General features: G+C 42.2%; 2 protein-coding genes across 5 annotated transcripts in view; one reads left to right on the top strand and one right to left on the bottom strand.

Annotated features, from left to right (window-relative positions):
• VGLL4 (vestigial like family member 4) overlaps nt 1–8,264 on the top strand; it is a 93,524-nt gene extending 85,260 nt beyond the window's left edge. For all 3 annotated transcript variants that reach the window (XM_080994235.1, XM_080994234.1, XM_080994236.1), the window contains 2 exons: nt 3,531–3,654; nt 5,255–8,264. In XM_080994235.1, coding sequence (XP_080850361.1) covers nt 3,531–3,654; nt 5,255–5,529 — 399 coding nt within the window. In that variant the 3' untranslated portion in view covers nt 5,530–8,264. The remainder of the gene's footprint in view (nt 1–3,530; nt 3,655–5,254) is intronic.
• Nucleotides 8,265–19,431: 11,167 nt separating this feature from the next.
• ATG7 (autophagy related 7) overlaps nt 19,432–24,012 on the bottom strand; it is a 99,365-nt gene continuing 94,784 nt past the window's right edge. The window contains exons 18-19 of one of the 2 annotated variants that reach the window (XM_080994192.1): nt 21,150–21,220; nt 19,432–20,466 (exon numbers count right to left, since the gene is read on the bottom strand). In XM_080994192.1, the coding sequence (XP_080850318.1) occupies nt 21,188–21,220 (33 nt within the window). In that variant the 3' untranslated portion in view covers nt 19,432–20,466; nt 21,150–21,187. Of the gene's footprint in view, nt 20,467–20,914; nt 21,221–24,012 lie in introns of those variants that run through there. The other variant, XM_080994191.1, reaches the window with a different exon arrangement.

Raw genomic sequence — 24,012 nt, 5'->3', positions numbered from 1 at the left:
CATGGTGAAAGGAGGGTGTCCACAACTGTAATCATGTTACCAAAGCTGTATGGAAATCAGCTACCATACCAACACACTCTCCTCTTTACTGGAGTCATGGGGAAGTGCTTTTCACTCCAGCAAGATCCACAATCCTACAGAGGAAGCAGCCAGGTCATCTCGATCCACATAATTCCCATTATAAATGTAATTGGGCTGTTTTCTATTTATTCGCCTATATCTAGGGTACACTGTACCCAGTCATTGTGAAGAATACAAAGGATTAAATCAGTGGGACTAAATATTCCTCACTGTTCCTCTCTTTCCTTTGGTAATAAGTATCCTAGGCATGTTTGAATTTGTTATTGGTTCAGGAAGATGCAAATGGCTTTGTTCTCCATAGAAGCAGAACAAACAGCAGCAACCTGTCGCTTTTGTTTTTAGATTGCTGAAGCCTGACTATCTTTGATCTTGCAGTCAAATATAATCTCTTCTTAGGGTGCTTTGACTGAACTTGTGTTAAACAATGGAATCTCTCTGCTGGTTCCTATGTCATGTGAGGTTTTTGCGGCTAAAGCACATAAAAGATGAAAGGCTTGGCCCCTTTGTGAATGCCCACCTTTTGAGCAGGCTTCTAAACTAATCTCAACGAACAAGGACACTCCAGGTGATATTCTTGAATTTGGTCCTGGGTTCAAGTTCCGTGTCAGCTCAATGCTCTTTGGAGTGTCTCGAGCTCTGTTTGCCACAGGCTTGTAAAATAAACCCGTAAAATACATACGGTCTGCTTTGAAAAGGTGTGGTTAACTCTCATTGATGATGGATTAATGTTCTTAATCTACCGAAGCGTTCTACTTTTCCTGCGTTGCTGGTTGAGTTGACAGCTCTGGGTCAACACATGTAGCAACTAATGAGAGCTTTGCTACTGACCATCTCTTGCAGGTTCCAAGTGTCAGTTCCCAAACCTACTATGTGCAAGCGTGCAGGGCTGGGTGATAATCTGGTTTTCAACATCATGATATATAATCAGTTAAACATTGCGATATTTCAATATATCACAATATCTGTTATGTTATAGTACTACTGTACCAATGATTTTTAAATTAGCACATTTTCTCTAAAATTTAACTTGTAGAAGTAACTAGCAGCATAGATATCTAAGGTTCCCTAAAAATTGATTACATTACTAAACAAGAAAAAAGCAAATTCAGTGTCACACTTTTAGATATTCAAATATCATTCACTATTGAGTCTTAATTGAATGTATAACATCAGTTATTTGATTGTTAGTTAATTTTCTTTTCTAAACCTGCCCAAAATAGAAAGAATGGATAAATTTTAACAGAACAAAATATAAACAATATATACATTTTTATTGGCAGGAAAATTTGCATTTCTTTTATAAACCTGGCCAAACTAGAAAGAATGAATAAATTTTTACAGAACAAAAATTACTAAATGAAATTGATATTTTTTGCAAGGAAAGTTTGCATTTTGGCGTTCTCTGGCCATAGAGATGCTCTTTGTATTTGAAGAACATCGCCAGCCTTGCTGAACCCACTAATACTAATTTGTGCCTTTCCCTATCTCCTCACTTAGTGATGCCAGGTGAAGCAGGTCATTCCACAATGGTAGATGGCAAGGCCACCCTTGCTTACGATCAGGGAAGGAAGTACACCATATGGAGAAGATGAGGCTGTCACCAAAACCAGCAATGCATGTTCCTACTTACAGGTGTCCAGCCATCCTTATACTGTGCTTGCTTGTACTTGCCAGCCAAATGTTTGGGTGGAAAGAGTTGTAGGATAAAGTGGCCCAGAAATGCATAAGTAGAACTAGGTCCCAAGAAGGAGGAATAGACAGACTTGGGGTTGCTAGTATTGGCAGCAGCCAAGTTCTTTCCTCTCTTTCTGTTTTGTCCTTAGGCAGCATGGTTCTTAAGTTATGGCTTTGGACTAGCTACAGTTTGTGCCACTATGGCAGTTGTCTGGTTTGAGCATTCTTCTCTGCTTGTGGTGAGGATAGCAGGCAAGAGAAAGGGAGGGGTGGACCTTGGGGAAGGTCTTTGAGAAGACCCCCTTCTCTTTTTGTCTCATGTAGGACCAGTTCATAAATTGAATTTCCCTTCTTTCAGTGAGTAGTCTTTCAACCTTCTTTGGGGTATACAGATGTTGTGCGTAGGTGTATTGTGTGAACTGGCTGATCATGGTTGTGCCCAGTACCAGTTCTGCATTAGCAGCAGCAGCAGCTGAAGTCACAGCAATTGCTGCCAGCCATCTTTGGGATAAGCCCATTTCACACTTAGTGACATGCACTATCTACAGCCCCAAAACAACATGCAGATTCTTCATGCTTAATATCCGAACATGGCCGCATATTTTTTTTTCATCCTCTTTCTTTCACCTCCCTGGTGGATATATAGAACTTTTAAATTGTTTTTATTGCAAATTTATTAAAGAAAAGAAAAGAGAGAAAAGAAGCAGGGAAAGCAGGAAACCTCCCCAGCTTAGCTCACAATACAATAACCATCAATACATCCACCTTAGTCTACACATATGGCTCGGTATATGCCCTCCCAGTGTCCAAACAGGTAGCCAAAATAAGCTGATGCTTATAAAGTGTTCAAATGTGGCAAGAGTGTTAAGGTCTTTAGAGCATTGTGTGTAATAGATAGTGGGTGCTTATCTTTCGGGGCTCGAAATAGAAGGACGAGATTTAACTAAGTTGTTGCATGCATGGAATGAGGTCCACTTGTGCTACAGGGTTTTCCTTATCCCCTAAATCTGCTCTGGAGGGCTGGGGGAAATGGAAGAACAGGTTAGGGGCAATTCCTGTTGCGTGAATGCACCCTGTTGCTGTGTGCATACCCTTGGCACTACACTGAATTCCATCCTAAATCCTTTGGTGACCGTAAAGGCTTGCAAAATCCATTTCTGTTGTCCTACCATTAATCCCCATACTACAGGAGTATTTTGAATTTGCAGATCTTCTTCTATGATTCTATTAAAAGGATGTCACATAGAGGAGGGAGAAAGGTTGTTTTCTGCTGCTCCAGAGAAGCAGACATGGAGCAATGGATCCAAACTACAAGAAAGAAGATTCCACCTAAACATTAGGAAGAACTTCCTGACAGTAAGAGCTGTTCGACAGTGGAATTTGCTGCCAAGGAGTGTGGTGGAGTCTCCTTCTTTGGAGGTCTTTAAGCAGAGGCTTGACAACCATATGTCAGGAGTGCTCTGATGGTGTTTCCTGCTTGGCAGGGGGTTGGACTCGATGGCCCTTGTGGTCTCTTCCAACTCTATGATTCTATGATTCTTCAACACTTGAGTGCTTTCCAAATTTAGTGTGTTTGAACTTTGTGTGTTGTACTAAATAGAAAGCTGTTTATTGATAGCAGATATTTTTGGCTTTCTCGTTTTGCTGCTTATGCTCACTAGTAGTTACCATTTTGTTTGTTGTGTGTGCCTTGTTCAGCTGGAAAAATGAACAACTGTTCATTTTACTTAGAGGCATAACTGTGCTTATTGATTGTGTTTTTCTCTGCCCCTCAGAACCGTCCATCTGTAATCACATGTGCCTCTGCAATCAATCGTAACTGTAATCTATCTCATTGTCCAGTCGCGCACAGTGGATGTGGAACTGCCATACCAGCGAGTTACCGGAGACCATCTAGCAGTAAGTAATACTGCTGCATTTCTAGTTTACCTTCTGAGGACTTGAAAGCTTCATGTGGCCATCAAATAACTCTTAACATGTGCAACAAATTAAGAGTAGAGCGGGATATTTATTTCATTTCAAGGGAGAGGGTATACTACGGTCAAATTAAATCTGTAATTGTGTGCTGGAATAGAAATTTTATTGGGATCTTCCTCCCTGTCTTTTGGCAGCAGAAAGCTTGATTCATGCCAGAATTTACGAGCAAATGTAACGGATGGAGAAAATCAAGGCCCACCCCCAAACATTTTTTGTACTTTCTGTGCTTGGAAAATGTAGACCTGGTGTTGCTTCAACATTGTTTTGAGCATATTTTCTTAAGTCCAATTGTGAGTCTTACTGTTGCTATCTTCTGTAGCATTACATATGGAACTGTAGTGCTAACTCAACTAACTAAGAGTGTATTTTTGCATAAAACACACAAGTAGGTGAGCATCCTTGTCTCCTCTTGGGTTGCATCCAGAGCAGGTTAGTCATGCACAGTACCGCAGAAATGAGAGACCTAAGTTTTCCGACTGATTTCAACTGGACCTAAACGTGACTCATTTGCTCTGATACCCTTGACTTTGAGATTATATGACCGTATCAGTTTTATATAGGGGCCAGATACAAATTATATATTAGAGACAACATGCAAATTATGACTTTTTCTAGAAGAAAGTGAACAAGAGGGAACAGAAACCTGAAGACAAGGACTGGGTATAATAAATGTCATTCTCCTATTTTTTAAACCCACATAATTTTCTGGTTTCAATTTTTTTTATTTATTTTCTCTGACATTAGCAACATTGTGTTCATATGACAATTTTACAGGAGCGCATTTCAGCAAGTGTGCAAACAAAGGTATTGCATAGCTGCAAAATGTAGCTGGCCATGTTGCACTGTAACTCGCATCTTGAAATGGAACCGTTTTCATGTACACCTTTTCAAAAATCCCTTCAAATATAAATGCATCTCTTTTGTTTTGCTCTTCCTTGGGAATGAGAATTTATATCTCCATTGGATATACCCAAATGAGCTTTAAAGGAAGCAAACCTATTAGAAAGCTTATTGTATTGGGGATCCACTTCCAACTGGTACAAAGGAAATGATGGGCAGTATTCAGCAGCATAATAATTTCTGTTTGCACAATGGAACTTCCCATGCCCTTCCCACATTTTCTCCAGAGGGTTGGTGGAACACCTAGAACAAAGGGTGGGAGAGGTTGTTCCATTGCATAAGCAGAAACCCTTGTGCTGATGGAATGTTCACTTTGTGCTAGGCTATATACAACTCTATGGGATGAACCTTTTTCCTTTTCAAATATCCAGTCTCTTGTTTTAGAAGTCTCTTTTCTGTGTGATATACCGTTTCTTTTTGCTACTTACCTATAAAGAACAGATGCTTTAAGTATTAAATATATTAATTTGAAATGGTAGGTTAGGACTTTATTTGCAAGGGATGTCATTTTATGCATTTTTAAAGGTCGCTACATGGAAAAACTGCAAGTGTTTTTGCTCGCATGGGTAAGCATGGGCTTCTAACTCGTCTTTCTCCCCCACCCCTTCATTTCCCCCTTTAGCTACCACTGCCTGTGATCCAGTGGTGGAAGAGCACTTCCGCAGGAGCCTTGGCAAAAATTACAAGGAGCCAGAGCCTGTGACAAACTCTGTATCCATCACTGGATCAGTCGATGACCACTTTACCAAAGCACTTGGAGAAACGTGGCTTCAGATCAAAGCTGCAAAGGATGGCGTGTCCAGTAGTCCCGAGTCTGCCTCTAGAAGGGGGCAGTCGTCTTCTCCTCCTTCCTCCCACATGGTCAATCATAATCATTCCCCTTCTGTAGTCTCATGAAGAGAGGACCACAGTTTCTTCATCTGAAACATCAGTTTGCATGGTTTGACTGAGCTTGGAGCAGTGCTCAAATTGAAATAGTGTTTGGGAGGGAGGATATGAGAGATTAGTTTCAAACACATTTTGTGTTTATTTGCTTGGGGTTTTTTTTTTATACGTGTGCCCTTATAAGATGATAGCAGGAACTATTTGACTTAAAAAATAAATTTTATGATGTAGCACTCTTTTTTTTTTCCTGCCTCAGTTACCAAAGAAACCTCTGATGCAAATCTGCTGCCCCCTTAAAAACAAACAAACAAACCACAGAAGGAAGTTAATGGGCAAAAGTAAAATAAAGTAATAACTTTTTAAAAAGCCATTCTGTACAGTTGGTTGACCCAAATGCTGTGTGCTTTTGGTTAGCTTCTTGAGAGTAGAATTTTGTCTGGGTTTTGCTTCCATTGCTTTTGTTTCCCTTGTGAAGTAACTTTGTATGTATATACTTGAAAAGAACTGTCATGTATGATTTGCACTATTGGAGGAGGTCTAGAGTTGCATAGCAACTTTGTGCACGATGCTTATATTCTGAGGGCAAACTGCTTTGAAAAAAAAAGTCTAAAGATGATGTTTCTGTCTCTCTTTAAAGCAAGAAAGCAAAATTTGCTTAGGAAGGGGAAGTCTCATACAGGTTATAGGTCTTTCTCTCTATTAGATTTCAGATGCTTAATGCTTGCAACTGGACTGCATAATTGACCGATTCATGGGCATTTTAAATGTTTCTTAACACTGCAGTTTGTAAGAATAGAGCTGAGGTCAGAGGGTTCAATAGTGCTTAAAGATGCATGTTTTATGAAAAAAATAGCTGGTATCTATTAATGTATAGACAGTAAGAAATATAATACTTATTAGCCTTCGTTGAGAACTAGTTTTATTTTTATTTTTCAGTAACAGTCCTAGATAGACTTACTGCTGGTACAGTTGTACTCTGATATTTGTATTTGATATTCACTTTAGTAGCAGCCAGCAACCATGGACAGCCTCAGGTCAGGCCTCAAATTAAGCAGTTTATAGTATGTATACAATGCTGTGGGGTACATGATTCTATAGTTTCTTTCATTACTGAACGATTTAAAATCTGCATCATCATCTGCTTCATACACAGTTAGTTATGAAAATCTAAAGAATATCTATGAAAGCTACCAGTTGGAGAAAAACTGCTATCTTGCTAAATATTTTTACCAGGACAAGATTGCCTTTCACAATCTTATTTTTGAGGCTGCTTATAAACCTAGGCCAAGGCACCAGTACATTCCTCCATTTAAAAAGAAAACGAAAACACGGTTATAAATGTGTTACTTGCATTTATTTCATTTGCTATATTAATAGCCACTAACTAGGTAATAGAGGCAGGCATAAAGAACAGACTTGTGTTAGTAGTAATGAGCTTCTCAGCTTTTTGTTAAATGCAGCGGCCCACCCACTCCTTAGCCACACCCACACATTCCACCAATCCCCAGTACAGTCACAACGAGGGCTTTTTATATTGGGTTATCTGACAAGACTGGCTGCATTGAGAGTTTATGAATAGGTGAAAGACAGAACTGCATGTGATGTATTTCTGGGCTGTGTACAGTATTGGGTCCATACTGGCTTTTACATTTGTTTAAAATAGTAAAGCTATTCAATATGAAAAAGGCATAGGTGGTCAAGATGCATACGATAACTTGTTTTGTTTCTGTTGTTTCATATTAAGTGTGACTGCCTATTTTTATTTTTTATTTTTGAAAAAGCAGGAAAAGGACCCTTGCCACCCATTTCACTATCTTCATACTGGGTATTCAGTGCTCTATCTGCTTTGGCATTTGGTACCCTACTCCCCGTAAGGAAATTGGAGAAAAAAGAACACACTTTTTTATATAGGTAACTTTAAGACCATCATTACGCTGTGCGTAAAGAATGTACAGAGAAATTTGTAGGTATTTTTTGAGGAACAATTAATTTGTTAATGATATGTAGCTATTTAATTTTTCCCTTTCCTTTACTGTAATCATTCTCTCTTTTTTTTGTCTGTTTGGAGAAAAAAGTTGATCTTTTTTTGTTTGTAGATGTCTGTAATACAGTAAAAGTGCAGGAACACAGTTATTCTATGAGAACACTGCATTAGCAATTAATAGCCACTAGTGTGTTATTGCTACAGGCTACTGAGCGGTCTAACAGGAAAGTACTAATGACTGTAGATGGACTCTGAGATATGTAACTCCTTTGACATTTCGTTTAAGCACAATGTTACAGTATCAAGTTTACCTATCTGTGATAGGTAAATGGATTTGTGGTGGGGCAAAGATTGGTGCCTCATCTTAAATACACAATACTTGGAAGTAAACTCTGCTGATTTTGGTGGAGCCTACTTCCAAGTAACTGTGCTTAGGATTATAGGCTCAGTGAGATGTGTTGTCTCCTGTATAATCATTTGGAAATAAAGACTCTATGGGAAACATAATTACTCTGAGAAAGCCAAAGGGGTTGGGGTGGAAAGAGGCAGAGGGAGAGTAACCTCACTGTTACATGAAGTTTTTTTCACAGAGCCACATTATCTACAGTTCAGCTTGAACAATGCTCTCCGTGTTTGTAAATCTGTAATATATCATTCTTTTGTGGCCTTGTTTCACCTGGAGATTTTAAAAAAAGGTTTGGCAGGCCATCTTTTTTGTACTTAAAAGTAGCCTTAATGAACAATAAAGTGCTCTTAAATCTCACATATTTGTAAGCATGCAGTGTTTTTTTAAATGAAAAAACTGATAAGAGATTTCACACGTCCACCACCACTCTGTGCTAAAAAGTCATAATCCCTAAGCAAGCAAAGATGGACACAGTGTGCTTCTGCTGGCACAGTACTGGTTTGTGTTGGTTCACTGGTTGTGAACATTTATTGGGCCTTCATTTAAACATTCCACAGGATACTGGACACAATGTGGAGAGAACCCTTTCTTAACAATGGTGCAGATAAGCTTTCCCCAGCTGTTTTGGATTACAACTCCCACCAGCCTCAGCTAGCATGGCCAATGGGCAGGGATGATGTGAATTGTGGTCCCCCATATCTGCAGCCCACCAGGCTGGGGAGGCCTGATCTAGCTTCTTAATCGTATCCAGCTGTTGTGCTTGCAACAGAGATTTACAGTTACGTTATTACAGTATTGTGTTAGCAATGAGAAAAGCTTCATCAGGCGTTTGTTCAATGTAAGCAACAAAAAAGATAATTTTATCTTATGCTTTCGCATATTAGCAAAAGATGCACAATTGATAGCGATAGCTGCCTGTGACCCCCTCTATTTTTATTTGAACACTTTTTGAAACTGCTGTGATAGCTGTGGCTTTGTATATGCGCTTCACAGAACACATTTTCCAGACAGACAATCCCATGTAACAGGACCGTTTCAAATACTGAAACGGCTTTCTCTTAAGCACTCCATAGCCAATTCTTCCCCTCAACCCTCATCCACAGACTATGCTTTCTTTGCTCTTGCTGCTTCTCCTAAATGGAAAGCTTCAGGGATCCAGGTGACAAAAGGTTTCCTGCTACACTTTTTCCTCTTCACAACAACCTTACCCCAATCCTTAAATTTAAACCACAAAGCCGCAGGCCACAAGGGTTCAAGCTATTGAGTAAAACCCGCAAAAGGAAGCCAGTCTACCTGTTGGAAACTAGTGTATTTATTTTCAAACTAATGTTCTTGTTGAAATACCTTGTGACACACGAGTTTGTTTCCCTTGAAATTTAGGAACTTTCCTACAGAAGGTAATTAGAATATAATTTTCTTTTCAGATTCTAATTATTTAGAAAGATACGCAATGAGCTGAGGCTTGTTGGAGTGAAGAACCATACATGCATGCACATGTATTTTACCAGTATATAAACTGGCATAGAAGTACTGGGGAAATGGTCTAACGAAATACCACATAGGACCTTTCAGGGAACAGGCTTAAGCGTATCTTGCTAGTCCACCTCTCCCTGCTGCATTTCTTCAGAGGCCTAGTTTCTCAGGTAGGATAAGCATGTGTCTGGTTTCCACTGCTTCCATTATGGGTACAAAATTACCAGATAGAATGATCTGCCATAGGGTAGAATAAACAACATGTTAGGAGAAAGATCAGGTGCAAGGGAGAGTGTCGTGTTTTCTATGCACAGGAAACAGTTTGCCTGTCTCACTCCCTCACCTCCAATCCAGGTACACAACTTCATCTACCATTTGTGAAAACTAGGGACTGAGGGAGAGGGTTTTGCAAGAGACAAAATGACAAAACTGCATTCTTCTATCTTTTCCTACCCCCTTCCACCTTTTTGGTGCAAATATAAGAAACAGTAAGGAACAAAAGGGGAACATGAAGGATCCATTTCCTCAAACACTCTTTTTCTACTCAGAATGCCATATATCTGGCAAAGAATTATTTTTGCTTTTATCCATCTGGCAAAACATGCCCCTTTCTTCCCCTGACTCAAATTGGCTGACTTGTATGATTGGTTGCCAGTCAGAGCCTTGATGCCTTGACCTTCCGTAATTGTGTCCTGAACATTTGGTTAACTGTCTGCTTTGAATGCATGCTATAAAAAAGATGAAGCATATGGGATAACAGCACCTCTACCCCACAGACTCAAAAGCATAAACAACAGTATTGCAGATGACCCAAAGAACATGAAGATGAGAGTACAAATCAGTACAGAATCATTTTGTTTTGAGACTCCTTAGACCTGTTGCAAGCTATCAAGGATCCATTTCTTGCAGAACATGATCTTCCAACTTTTCACCAACACAATCAGGAGGCCACTTCATAACATAACACTCTTCTAGAATTTCATAATTCGCTGACTGTTGTATCACTTTGATTGAGTATTCATATCCAGCTAACAGATTTCTCTGTTAGCTGCACAGGCGTGGGAGGAATTCTAAACAGAGATTCTGGATGCTCACATAGAACTGAGGTGGAAAAATAGCATTTCTCCTACAATAGGCTACTTTTAATTTATGACAAAGCTGTTACTCAGTTCAAGAAAGAGCACACTGCATCCGATTAACACAAGATCATTTCAGCCCTTCTCGTGATGGATGACGGGCTACACTCACTGTACATTGTTGGTCTGTTACTAAAACTGTCACATTGATTTTGATATAAAGCACCCTTCATAAGGGACATTTGTCATCTCATTTTCATACTTCCTACATTTCTTATTTTAAAAAGCCCTTGCATCTGCACGCCCTGTTCTTTTTACATTCCCTTACTCTGGTTCTACAGACATGTGATGCAGAACGTAGCTACTGACCTTTCCTCTCATGTGATCGTAATTTTGATACCAAAGCAACTATCTAGCATACCCGGTATACAAGGAAGACCGCGGAGGACTCGAAGCAGGCTGATGTTATTAAGAGGTAAGGTTGCCATGGGAACAACATACTTGAACAGAGCTCTACTCCAGACATAGGGAACCTTTGGCCCTCAAGATATTGAACTACAACTCCCATCAGCCCTGCCCTGCATGGCCCATGGTCAAGCCTGATGGGAGTTGCATTTTTATTTATTTTATACAATATACCACTTGTCTGAGGTGGGTTTTTGTTTTTTTTTAACCAAGTTGTATTCCAGTAACATCAGGAGGACCAGCAGATCCCTACTCCTGCTCTCTATTCAGGCTCACAGTGGTAGTGGCCAAACACTCAGCAGACACATATAAATATGCATTCTTGATACTCTATGTTTGCAGTGGTGACTGCTGTTATAATGGAATACAAGAATGCTAAAAATGTGTCCTCGTTTCAGTGATCCTTCCAAAGCAAACAAAAAACCCAAAACTTAGCAACCCAAAACAATTAAGACTGAAACCTCGTAATCTGGTGAACCAGGTTCGCGTCTCTGCTCCTCCACATGCAGCTGCTGGGTGACCTTGGGCTAGTCACACTTCTCTGAAGTCTCTCAGCCCCACTCACCTCACAGAGTGCTTGTTGTGGGGGAGGAAGGGAAAGGAGATCGTTAGCCGCTTCGAGACTCCTTAGGGTAGTGATAAAACGGGATATCAAATCCAAACTCCTCCTCCTCCTCCTTCCTCCTCCTCCTCCTCCTCCTCCTCTCTCTCTCTCTCTCTCTCTCTCTCTCTCTCTCACACACACACACACACACAACCACCTGAAGTTTTGCTTCAGGACTCTGGACCTTTAGTCTTAAAAAGAAGGTAAGCAACAGCTGTGTCTGAATGATCACAATAGTAATGGAGCACACTCAAGCCAAAGTAGTACAAAAAGAAAAGAAAAAGAAGCAAGATAAAAGTAACATAAACAGAATACACCACCCAGTGCTGACTGGTGTGAACGAAGCAACCAGGCAATGGATGATATAACTGGGCTCCTGAGCCCCACAGGGGAGCCGCAGAAAGAATGTAGTTGGTCAAGGGAGCCGTGGACCCCAAAATGTTGAAAAAACCTCTGCTTTAACAAATCACCATGACTACCAACAAACAGAACCTGGGATGATGGTGAATTGGCCAAAGTGCAAATAAGCACACTCAGGCTGTTGGGGCAGAGAGCGGCCTTCGTCTGCATCCAACTGATGTTCCCTAAGTGCCCAACTTTACTTTCTTATTAAAAACTGGTTGACATTCACTCCTACAGGAGAGAAAAAAAGGGTCACTCTTACTTGAGGTGGGAGCAAAGTACATCTCTTGTTGCATCCTCACCCGCGTCCTGCCTGTCCTAAGTGGCAGGTATTTTTATTCATTGTGCTTGAACAGAAGCATATCACTTGCTTTGAAGTCCAGGCATAGTTACTGACATTTTTAATCTAGCCATTTGATGCTATTTTTCATGGTAGTCTTAATCATAAGAGAGCCAACTGCTGTCATTCCGTGAGGCAGCTAAATTAAGCCACAGCTATCAATTCTTGGCACCGGTGCTGGAACTTCAGCGGCAACAAAGACAATCTGCCCTTGTACACAGTATTTTATCGCATGATGCTGTTTGTTCCACTCCTCTCTCTCGCTCCCACCCCCACCCCATTGCCAGCAAGCCAGTGGTTAACGTCTCTTGAGCATAATCACAATTGGAATTTATTGTTGCAAATGTATTCCCAGTCAGCAAAGAACAGTAAAGTCTGAAGCTGTTAATGGCCTTTCTCTCCAAAACGAAGTCACAGACATGATCTTCCCCTGAATTTTTAAGCCAAACTATTTTACCCACGGTGCTATCATCTTATGCTAAATGTTTGCAATTATCAAAGGGAACGGAGCCTACTTAAACCTTGTCACACAGGACCTTGGTCTCTGGTCCCACCATTTCTATAAGACAGGCTGTCAGGTATCTTCCTCCTGTTCTCTTCAAAATGAGTACTTGAGATGCCCATATGAAGAACCTGACCACATTGGTCAGAGGTCACTCCTGCAAAAAAGAGGGGAAGGGCTAGATTTTGGAGTCATCGGGCTGAGTTTTGTTTCAGTATCTCTGTTGGACCTTCTTGCCCACTTCCTAATATAATCCTAATACAGTCTCATCATTGGATTAGTGGAGCTACAATGTGTTTGCCAGTCTCAAGATTTGGGAATCCCCATGTGCCTAAATAGCTATGGGTTCCATGTTATTGGAAGCCCAAAACCAAAGTCAGTAAAGCCAGGAATATGCTCTATAGTCAGGGAGAATCAGAGGCCTATACATGGCATAAATTGCAAGGCTGAAGCCGCAAGGGGTGTTAAGTCTGGGATACCAGGATTTAACAATTAATCATGCCTGCCCATTCCCCACCCCCCTTGTTTCTGGGGCTATGGGTCACAAAAAGTGTGGTGGTGGCAGTAACCACCAGATAGTAAGACTCACTGGCAACACTGCAGGGCTGTCATGTTGCAGTTGGACAAGGAAAGCGGTGTGAGTGTCTTCCTCTTCGCCACAAACACGAGGCCTCTTAAAACATTTGTACTTTTCTGCACTGTGTCTACAACATACTGTTGTGCAACTGTGAAGAACAGGCATTCTTGCCTCTATATGCCACTCTTAAGTCAAGCACTGGTAAGAAACCCAGACCTGCACACAGTTTACCTGATGGCTCAAAAATGTAAGGGGAAATAGTCTAGTTTTATTTTAAATCCGCTTTGCCGGGTTGGCACTGACCCAATGACAGGGGTATCTGGATGCTGCTGCCTCCTTTTATGGAAAGGCCTTCCTACTGAGGTGCGCTTCCTTCTCATTAACATTCAGGAGGAATCTAAAAACATTTATTTGTGCAGATGGTTAAGGTACTGTTCCCACAGTCTTTAAAATATTAGCATTGAGGGTATGTTACCATTTCAAAATAGTTTTAAAATTTTAAAATGTTTTAAATGTGTGTGTGTGTGTGTGTGTGTGTGTGTGTGTGTGTGTATACAGTTTAACTATGCACTGTGTGAAGGGCTTCCTGCCCTTGTGTCCTCATTCTTACATAACGGCACCACATCACTTTTCAGCTCCTCATTCACCAGGGCTTGAAGTTATTACCTGATGGCCTTGTTTAATAGTATCTACTATCTGATAGCACAAGGAGTTGCTGCTCTTCTCACACCCCATTGCAGCCTTTGATCATCAGATGTGGCTTTGAACAAGCGAAGCAGGCCCAAGCACAGCTTCCCTATGGCAAGAATTCAGGTGCTTCATCTGACTGGTCGGCAACAGAAATTCTGAGGCTGAGCTGCTCTAGTCTGTTGCAACTATTCTTTTCTGCTTCTCTGCATATCCAAAATTCCCCAACCCCTTCTTAGCCATTATCTCAGATACCTTGCAGTTTGAGTTGCTTTCCTCACCAAGTCCTTTCCCAACTTTGGCAAGGGAAGGGCATTTGAAAAATACTTACCTGCCAATAAATGGGCCTCTGCCTCTCCTTATATCTCAGTATCACACACGCAAATGCACACGCGCGCGCGCACACACGCGCACACACGCGCACACACACACACACACACACACACTGCTAGTCACATATTTATTTCACAAATTACTAAAATAATTGCATTAGAAATATAACTTGGGCACCAAAGTGCAAGTTGGCAAACAATGAGCCCAAGGTTAATTTCCACAGAGAGTGAGCTGGCTTTAAAACTACGTTTGCCATATATTAAGCATGTTTCCACTAGCAGTTCTTAATTTGCTGCTCCACACCCATAGCTAGACCATACTGGTTTGATTTCAAAACTAGAGTCATTCTAGCAGTGAAATGCCCTCCCTGTCCTCAGGTTATGCCAACTAGAATCTTGTGGCCCTGTCTGCTGGTGCCAGGAAAGTACATGTTCTATGCCTGGGTACGCTTCTCCAATGAAGGATTCTTAGCGCCTTTACAAAATAATTATCCTTGAGAATAATCTTAGTGGCAAGTTACAGGAGATGACCTGCTTTCAAAGTAGTTTACATTTGTACAGTAGGCATGAGTCGTCTTTCGAAAAGGACAAAAACAGCTTTCAAAACAGTTTTGCAGTATTTACAGCTATGGTTGACGTTTTATGGGGAAGCATGCAATCAAAACATGACTCTCATCTAATGGTGAAAGCTGAAAGATAAATGACCATTAACTTTCTATAGATCTTAAAGTACAAGATACATGAACCGAATATGGACAGAGGTGTGGATCACTCCTGACTTCAATTCGCATTTGAAGGATCTAGTGGCATTGCAACACCATGGTCAGAATGGTACAACGGCACAAAGGTTAGTTGTGGACCTAGGCAATGTGGGGGTGCCCACACAATGATACATTAAGATGTAGGACAACAATTCTGAGATTAAATCAGGCTTCAACTTTATCGACTACAGAAGGTTTTGGCATGTGCTGAGAAATCAACCAACCCAATTGCTGACTGGTGGTTGGTAGGGGTTGAGGTTAAGGGTCACCCTACGATGTACATCATATCTACACAACCCTTATGATCACGGACCCGTCAGGCCTGAGCTGGCCATCTGGACATGCAGTACCCCCTCAGGCTCCTTTACAGGGATGCCCCATAACAATGGAGCAAGAAACTGCACTGGCCAAGATTCAGCCATGTGGTGCCACAGTCCAATGTTAACTCTTAAATATTATTTACTGGAATGTCTTTGTTTGTTTGCTCTGCCTGGACCTCCTTCCAAGGAGTTCAGAGTGGCTTACATACAATTCAAAGCTAGGTAGCTCTTAAGCCTGAGCCATTTATCAGGAGAACTACAGCTGCATATACTTTGAGACTTGGGTGGCTAACATGCAGCCCTCCAGATAGCAATAACAGATAGCTCCCATCAGCCTCTTTCAGCATGGCCAATGACCAAGTATGAGGGGAGCTGTAAGTTCAGCAACAGAGGGGGGGGTAGGTGTTTCTGGACTACTGTGTTATACCATTCTTGTGCCCTGGTACAAACTGAGTCAAATTTGATGACAAGAGATTTGAGCTGTAGTTCAGCTGCTCCACTCTCCTTTCAAGTTAGGTTTTAGTTTGTCCCTGAAATTATATTTATGGATGCCCTCCTTCCCATTGCTTCAACTGATGAGAGCTAGAGGCCACCATGCCATATCTATTTTGGAGAAATTGTATAATGTAAGTTATGCAGAAAGAGTCCTCAGCATCTACTGCCTTCAGGTAGAAAAGGATATTGGAAAGGAGGGGTGTGTGCATGTGTGTGCATGTACTTGAATGTAGTGAGATCCTAAAAGCAAATTGGATATCTGCCTTCTACCCTACCACTCATTTTATGGCCAAACTGTTTATTTTGGAAGAGGAGAGGAAGAGGGTAGGAGAGAGAAATCCTGCATATTTAGCCTAGTTAAAAGTGCTCAATATATAATCTAGCAGAGTCCCTATTTTGAAACAAAGAAAGTAAACACACAGAGAGAGCTATAACAGTTGTAAATGGATTGTGTATTGAATGGCTGCCAGAAAATCCCAACTTGTTTGTTTTTAGAGGCCCCTTGTTACATAAGAAACCACTTGGTAAAAGTTACGGCAACCTTGATTCAACCAATGAAGAAGAACTACGCATACGTGCCAAGCAATCTGCATCCACACAGCAGCCAAATTGGGGAGGACAACAACCTCCCCTCTCAGTGAAAGTGTTCTGTAAATACTATCAGTAACAGAAGTAACTTTGATTTGTACAACGTATTAAGTGAGAGTTCACTAAGATATGCTGAATGAGCCTATTTGTTGTGTGCATGGGGGGTGGGAGCTGTATTTTTTGGGGAATCCATATCTATAGAAAATGGTTCCACTTTAGCTTCTACCCCAAACATACCTAAGGGCCAATTCACACACTGAGGGAGTAGTCATAGTTAGTGTATATAATATACAGTGGTACCTCAGGTTAAGTACTTAATTCGTTCTAGAGGTCCGTTCTTAACCTGAAACTGTTCTTAACCTGAAGCACCACTTTAGCCTATGGGGCCTCCTGCTGCTGCTGCGCCGCCGGAGCACGATTTCTGTTCTCATCCTGAAGCAAAGTTCTTAACCCAAAGTACTATTTCTGGGTTAGCAGAGTCTGTAACCTGAAGCGTATGTAACCTGAAGCGTATGTAACCCGAGGTACCATTGTACATTCATGTTAGCAGGGATGCAAAGCAGCAGCTAAATGCATATGCTAGGAAGTCCCACATCGAGACTCACCTGAGCCACAGACAAACTTTGCTACCTGGCCTCAGGCCACTGTCTGCAAGATAAGGATAACACTACAGTGGTACCTCGGGTTACATACGCTTCAGGTTACATACGCTTCAGGTTACAGACTCCGCTAACCCAGAAATAGTACCTCGGGTTAAGAACTTTGCTTCAGGATGAGAACAGAAATCGTGCTCCGGCGGTGCGGTGGCAGCGGGAGGCCCCATTAGCTAAAGTGGTGCTTCAGGTTAAGAACAGTTTCAGGTTAAGAACGGACCTCCGGAACGAATTAAGTACTTAACCTGAGGTACCACTGTACTAATCTACCTTAAAAAGTAAAGGACCCCTGACCGTTAGGTCCAGTCGTGGATGACTCTGGGGTTGCGGGGCTCATCTCGCTTTATTGGCCGAGGGAGCCGGCGTTTGTCCGCAGACAGTTTCTGGGTCATGTGGCCAGCATGACCACCTTACAGGCCTACTTTAAGAATGACTGAGGTAATGGTTAGGAACAACACTCAAAAATGCCAATGCCAAGGATGCTAAAACTCTAGTCATTTCACACAATTATTTTGTTGTTGCACAACACACAGTTTATCAACTTGGCTGACCTAGACAAAGGACTTAAAGTATTAGGCAATATTCTGAAGATCAGCCTTTGCCCTCTGTGACACTTGTGCAACTGCAGTAGTATTACAGTCTGAGTAATATCATTGTGTAGTAGTTTAGCCTTTGTTCTACAGGTACCCTATGAAGATATTGCCTTTGGGCTTGCCCAACAGTCTGTGCGCACACTGCTGTAAGGTCTACCTAAGATAAATATTGAGGATGTCAGAAATGACTCACATTACAGCCTAAATCCTTTCCTGTATGTACAGCACTTATGGTGTACGAAAAATAACCACCTTGTCTTGGAAAAGACATATAACTCAGGAAAGGCAAAAAACTAAACCAAACAAAAATAGAGAGCTATGAGATAACACTCTTAGCAACTGAATTCAATCCACTCCTGTATAGGAGTGCTTGAAACAACAACAACAAAAGTTGTCTGAACTTCCCCCCCAAAAAGTTTGGGTGGGACAGTATCAACCTAGAGAAGCATTATGTTTCTTGGGTCAGGCAAATGTAGTTTTAAGGTTCCCTGCCTTGCTCCCACATCAACAGTAGTATCAGCAATCACACCAATGCCAGCTTCTTCTCACTTGCTTCCCTGAGATGCAGGGGGCAGTTTAATGCGAAACTGGTTATTATATCTCACCCGCTGCTCTTGCAGGAACAACAATGCCCCTTTCCCCACCTGAATTCATGCCTGATTACAGAACTGAAGCAGTCCTGGTCACCTTGATGGATGGATGACCTTTACTGAGAGAGGGATGGGGGAGAGCAACTCTGCTCCTTCTCTCAACAGCATTCAGTACCATTGACCATGATATCCTTCTAGAATGGTTCAGTGGGCTAGGAGTCTAAGGCATGGTGAGACAGTCATTCTGCTTCTACCTACAGGGCTGTCTCCAGAAAGCAGAGTTGGAAGGCTGCTCCTTAACACCACTGACGTTCTGCTGTAGGGTTGCCCATAATTCTTTCTTGTACCCATTGTTATTTTAACATATTTTATGAAACTTACATAAATGACTGACAACTATTAAGACCTTGGGGGGGGGGGAGGCCTTCTTGAGTATACAGCAGTTGGCCAGTTTTTGGTATGCAGCAACACAAGACAGGGCCTTCACAACAGTGCCCCCACCATTATGGAGCTCCCTCCCTTCCTGAACTTTTTATGATAGCCAAGAATGCATTTGTGTGCCCAGGCCTTTCTTATCTTGCTGGTTTTAGCTGATTTTGTATTTCTGGATGTGTATGAAAATGTTATTGTGTATTGTGAACTTGAAATTTTATTGTGACCTGCTCAGGCAGGAAAGAACAGGTTAAGTAATACTTTTTAGAAGTAAAATGATAATTAAATGAAGACACAATTAACTTGGCAACATTAGTGCAGACTGATGCAGAGAGTATGAAGGCCTTTGGTCTAGGGCAAATAACTTAATGTGGGAGCGGGGATGATTAAAAAAGACTCCTCCTTTTGTCTGTCCTGAATCTCCTACCTTTCAACTTAATTGTATGACTTCTGGTTCCATTGTTATGACAAAATAATAATAATAATCAAGACTTTTACTTTTGGACAGTCATGCCAGCAAAAACACACCCATTCATTCCCCAGAGCTCAAATTTCAACTTCCTCCATTATCAAACGACAACAGTAGATGGTGGTGCCAGACGTCTATCTATGCAAACAAGGCAGTGAGTAAAAGTACTTGGAAGTTCTTTTAATGTACATTTCATTCATTAGAATAAAATATTTCATTATGTTTTCCTCAATTAAGTGCTTAAAACATTTTACAAAGGGGGGAAAAACACCTAGAAGCAAGCGTACAAGCAAGCAAGCAAGAGCGCCATTCTGGTTTGTAAGGGGAGAGGAAAACACAATAAAGTTAAACAACAGAAGGTTTTCTAAGTCACAGTGGAGTACTTCTGCACAGCACAGACATCTGGGAAGCATATGTACAGGAAGCAAGCTCAGTCTTATACAACTCTAAGTTACTGGAATTACTAAGCAAGGAAACATTGTATTACCCTGTGCTTAAAATGTCATATATAGCTAAAACTCTCGGAGGGGAAAAAGAGTTGACAAATTCAATCTTGATAATCCAAGCGTCAAGACAGACATTCATTGGAGAGTATTCCTGGGACCCCGAGCTGTTTTGGACTCTCAGCTAATCAAGACTGTAGAATTTCAAAACAGAGTTTCCTGTTTCACTATCTACAAATGACGTCTGTGCTGGTGACTCAGTGCAAGCTGCGGAGTACTAAATTTTCCCAGTGTAGAGTTCTAGTCTGTCATCAGAGATGTTGAATTTCCTCAGAAAGCAGAGCCTGAAGGCCATTATGCAATTTCATTATTTTAAATTAAAAGATTGCACTTGCATACACATGAGAACTGTGCTTCCTATTTCTGCTATTGCTAACGTACAGCTTCTAAGTGTTGAGATTTTTTTAAAATGCACACCCCTTCCCAAGAGCTAGATTAACTTACTAGATAGAAAACGTAAGACGAAATAAACAGGGGTTTCATAATTAGTAGAAATAAGAAATCAAGTAGAGACAAGATTCAGTGAGCAATATACAGATTAAAAGTATGCTGTTAACATGATATGCCATAATCTGGCTACTCTGAGCCTCTCCAGATTTGTGACTGCAACCAGATATGATTTGAGAAAGTAGTCCAATGGCAAAGGGCACAAAATGCTAGCATGAAGATTCTGCATAGCTGTTTCATTGTTTATGTGCTGACTTGTATTAAAAACAGTAAATAACATAGATTTCCTTATTATTATTTAAATTCATTATACTTTAGAGGCTCATGGCATAGTTTTGGTGTTGGTGGACAATCACCTCGCTATGGAGGCAGAAGATGAACTATTAGTATTGGAAGGAAGAAAATCATTAGTTATCAACTACCATTTTTTTTAAAAGGCACTAAAAGTTGAGAATATATAGAGTGTTGCCATATACAGAAACAACCAGAGGAAATGTCTTTTTGAGAGACTAAACATGTGGACCCTCTCATTCTATTTATTCTCAATGTGACTAATTTCTTATTGTCTACCTCAGAGACAAGGATACATTGGCTATAAATCCCTGAAGTGTTTCAAAAGGCATAATTTGTTCAGAATGTTTACTTAAAAGAAAAAGTCAAACTGGGAGAAAAATAAACAAAGAAGTTTTCTTCAGAGGTATTTTAAATATAAGCTATATTTAGAAGCTGAAAAAAATAGAGAGATTTTAATTGTAACTCTCTTATATATATATTTCACACACAATAGAAAGAGAAATTACACTCATAGTACAAGTGCCTTGAATTGCAATACTGTCCCATCCCAGTAAAAGTTGTGCACCGTAAGTGTTTCTATTTACAACAGCCACAGTTAAGTAAGCAATCATTAATTTGTCATATGACTGACCAACACACCCTGAAGTGGGTCATCTTTCTCTTCATTCACTGAGCTTTCAGAGTGTTTCATCATCGCTCATGTCCCAGATCTGAAATGGAAAAAGGAAGAAAAATGCTATTCAGTATCTTCAGTGCTCTTTCATATCATTTCTACAATTGGTAATTTCAGGTGTGGCATAACATAGACAGCCTCTTTCTTACATTAAATTATGAGGCAACAAACACCAGAACTTTTACGTTATTATTATTATCATTATGATTACTACTATTAACTTTTTTACCCAACCATCACCAGGGAGTTACAACAATTTACAATTAAAACTTTAAACAGGAATTAAAATACAGTACAGTGGTACCCCGCAAGACGAACGCCTCGCAAGACGGAAAACCCGCTAGACGAAAGGGTTTTCCGTTTTGGAGGCGCTTCGCAAAACGAATTTCCCTATGGGCTTGCTTCGCAAGACGACAGCCCATAGGGAAATCTCCGGGACAGCGGGGAAGCGCAGCGCGTCTTCCCCACTGTCCTCGGACCTCCTCCGAAGCCTGGCGGCGGGGCGGGGACACCTCCTCCCGCCGCCGCCGGGCTTCGGAAGGCTCCTCCGAAGCCGGGCGGCGGGGCGGGAACACCTCCCGCCGCCGCCGGGCTTCGGAAGGCTCCTCCGAAGCCGGGCGGGGGGGGAGGGAACACCTGCCGCCGCCGCCCGGCTTCGGAACGGTGCTCCGAAGCCGGGCGGTGGGGAGGGAACACCTCCCCCCGCCACCCGGCTTCGGAACGGTGCTCCGAAGCCGGGCGGGGGGGGGAGGGAAGACCTCCCGCCGCCGCCCGGCTTCGGAACGGTGCTCCGAAGCCGGGCGGGGGGGAGGGAACACCTGCCGCCGCCGCCCGGCTTCGGAACGGTGCTCCGAAGCCGGGCGGGGGGGAGGGAACACCTGCCGCCGCCGCCCGGCTTCGGAACGGTGCTCCGAAGCCGGGCGGTGGGGAGGGAACACCTGCCGCCGCCGCCCGGCTTCGGAACGGTGCTCCGAAGCCGGGCGGGGGGGAGGGAAGACCTCCCGCCGCCGCCCGGCTTCGGAACGGTGCTTCGAAGCCGGGCGGGGGGGAGGGAAGACCTCGCGCCGCCGCCCGGCTTCGGAACGGTGCTCCGAAGCTGGGCGGTGGGGAGGGAAGACCTCCCCCCGCCGCCCGGCTTCGGAACGGTGCTCCGAAGCCGGGCGGCGGGGCGGGAACACCTTCTGAAGGCGGGCGGGGGGCGAAAGTCTTTGCTCCCCCCTGCCTGCCTGTCCCGGAGGGCTTTTGAAGGCAGGGGGGGAGCAAAGACTTTCGCCCCCCGCCCGCCTTCAGAAGAGGTCCAGGACCTCTTCTGAAGGCTGGCGGGGGGCAAAAGTCTTTGTCCCCCCTGCCTGCCTTCCCAGGGGCTTTTAAATCGCCCCGGACAGCGGAGAAGTCCTCCGCTGTCCCGGGGCGATTTTAAAATGCCGCCCGCCAGCATTTTAAGATCGCCCGGACAGCGGAGAAGTCCTCCGCTGTCCCGGGGTTTTTTAAAATGCTGGGGGTGGGAAGAAAAGCCCTTGCCCCCCCCCCAGCCTTCAGAAGAGGTCCGGGGACAGACTGTCCCCGGACCTGGTCTGAAGGCGGTTTCCCTAGGAACGCATTAATTGATTTTCAATGCATTCCTATGGGAAACCGTGCATCGCAAGACGAAAAACTCGCAAGACGAAGAGACTTGCGGAACGAATTAATTTCGTCTTGCGAGGCACCACTGTACAGTCACAGGAATAGGGCAGGCCCTGAAAACACACATCTCAGGTGTCAAAGGCCAGGGTAAAGAGGTGTCTCTTCAGCATTTGTTGGAGATTATATAGGGAAGAAGCCAGAAGTACCTCTTAGGTGGGAGAATTCCACAATTTTAGGACTGCCACAGAGAACATTTGCCCCTAAACTTCTGAGGGAAGCGAAACAACCAAGAGGCACTATGATAAAAAAAGACTGGGGAAGCTACTTGCAGGCTATTCAATATACCATGCTTGGGCATGCTATGAGAGTGATACATAAACCAAGCTGAAACACAAAACACTCTTTTTCTAAATTCAAGGTAAACCAGTCTGAAGATTTATTAGAAAAGAGGCAGGTGGAGAATCATCCTGTCCAACATTTAAGATAAATATGCCAATTATCACAAACAATAAGAAAGAAGTTAGCGTAATCCACTTTTAAAAACTTGACAGAATCTGAAACATGTATTCTTCTCTTCATATGGAAACTTATTAGATCTGTAATGTTATTTCAAACAAGTAGCTTGGTAATTAAAGGTGTTATATTGAAAATCCTTCAAATTAGTTTTTTTATCTACAGCACATACATATCCAAAAAAGGCAGAGCTTCCCAAACTGTTCATACTGTATGAATTAATACTGATGAAATGCAAGTAGATATTTCACGCTCACTTTGCCTGCACATTTATTTGCCAGTTATGCCTGCTGCTGTGGAACTTATGGGGGTGGGAGGCAGCGAGGCTCATAATCCATAAGGAATCCTCCCTCCAGTCTTGTTGAAAGTACGAGTTGCTAACTTTCCTTTCTAGAATGGAACTGATCCGGATGAACAATGCACTCTCTTACAATATACTTGATTCCACTTCATCTCATGGCAACACATACCCAGCTGGAAATACTGTGTGGAAGCCAAAAAGGAATGGAAAAGAAAGATTGTATTTTTCTTGTGCTTAATATTTTAGTTCCATGCTTTGATCATTTGCAGGCGGGGATTTTGTTAGCTGTACACCCCCAAGCTACGCTTTATACAGTATAAATATGATAATTATTTTTTTTAAAAAAAATACGGTTAAGTAAGGAAGTACAAAGAAATCAACATAACGCATAC

This window comes from Podarcis pityusensis (assembly GCF_964106645.2).
Source record: "Podarcis pityusensis genome assembly, chromosome: 2".
NCBI classification, from domain to species: Eukaryota; Metazoa; Chordata; class Lepidosauria; order Squamata; family Lacertidae; genus Podarcis; species Podarcis pityusensis.
The sequence above is the reverse complement of the archived record's forward strand: the minus strand, read 5'-3'. Positions and strand labels throughout refer to the sequence as shown.